A 307-nucleotide genomic window follows, 5' to 3' on the forward strand; every position below is an offset into this window, starting at 1 on the left:
GTGCGTGTGGGGGTGAGTGCAGCGGGTGGAGGGGAACCGCAGGCAGGCGCCCTCGGGCCCCACTGGACACCCCAGTTGCGGGGGACAGAGCACCGAGGGGAAGGGACCCCGCGGCTCCCTCGCGTCTCACCACATCGTCCAGGGAGAACTGGGATCCCTGTGCGAACACGGCGCCGTTCATGGCGATCATGGCGCAGCCGTCGTAGTAGAGCCGGTCCCCATCGCAGCCCTTCTGGTTGGCCAGCAGGTAGATGCCGCCGTTCTGCCAGGCGCAGGCCACAGCGCGTTGGCGAGGTCGTGCCATGGC

The 307-nt window shown here is 69.4% G+C and overlaps 1 protein-coding gene across 1 annotated transcript in view; it reads right to left on the reverse strand.

Moving 5' to 3' along the window:
• Positions 1–307, reverse strand: part of NADSYN1 (NAD synthetase 1) — a gene marked incomplete at its 5' end in the record, with an annotated part of 20,250 nt that overhangs the window by 12,276 nt on the left and 7,667 nt on the right. Inside the window, one exon of the mRNA XM_015562387.1 lies at positions 131–262. Coding sequence (XP_015417873.1) covers positions 131–262 — 132 coding nt within the window. The remainder of the gene's footprint in view (positions 1–130; positions 263–307) is intronic.

This window comes from Myotis davidii, unplaced genomic scaffold (genome assembly GCF_000327345.1).
Source record: "Myotis davidii unplaced genomic scaffold, ASM32734v1 scaffold3578, whole genome shotgun sequence".
NCBI lineage: Eukaryota > Metazoa > Chordata > Mammalia > Chiroptera > Vespertilionidae > Myotis > Myotis davidii.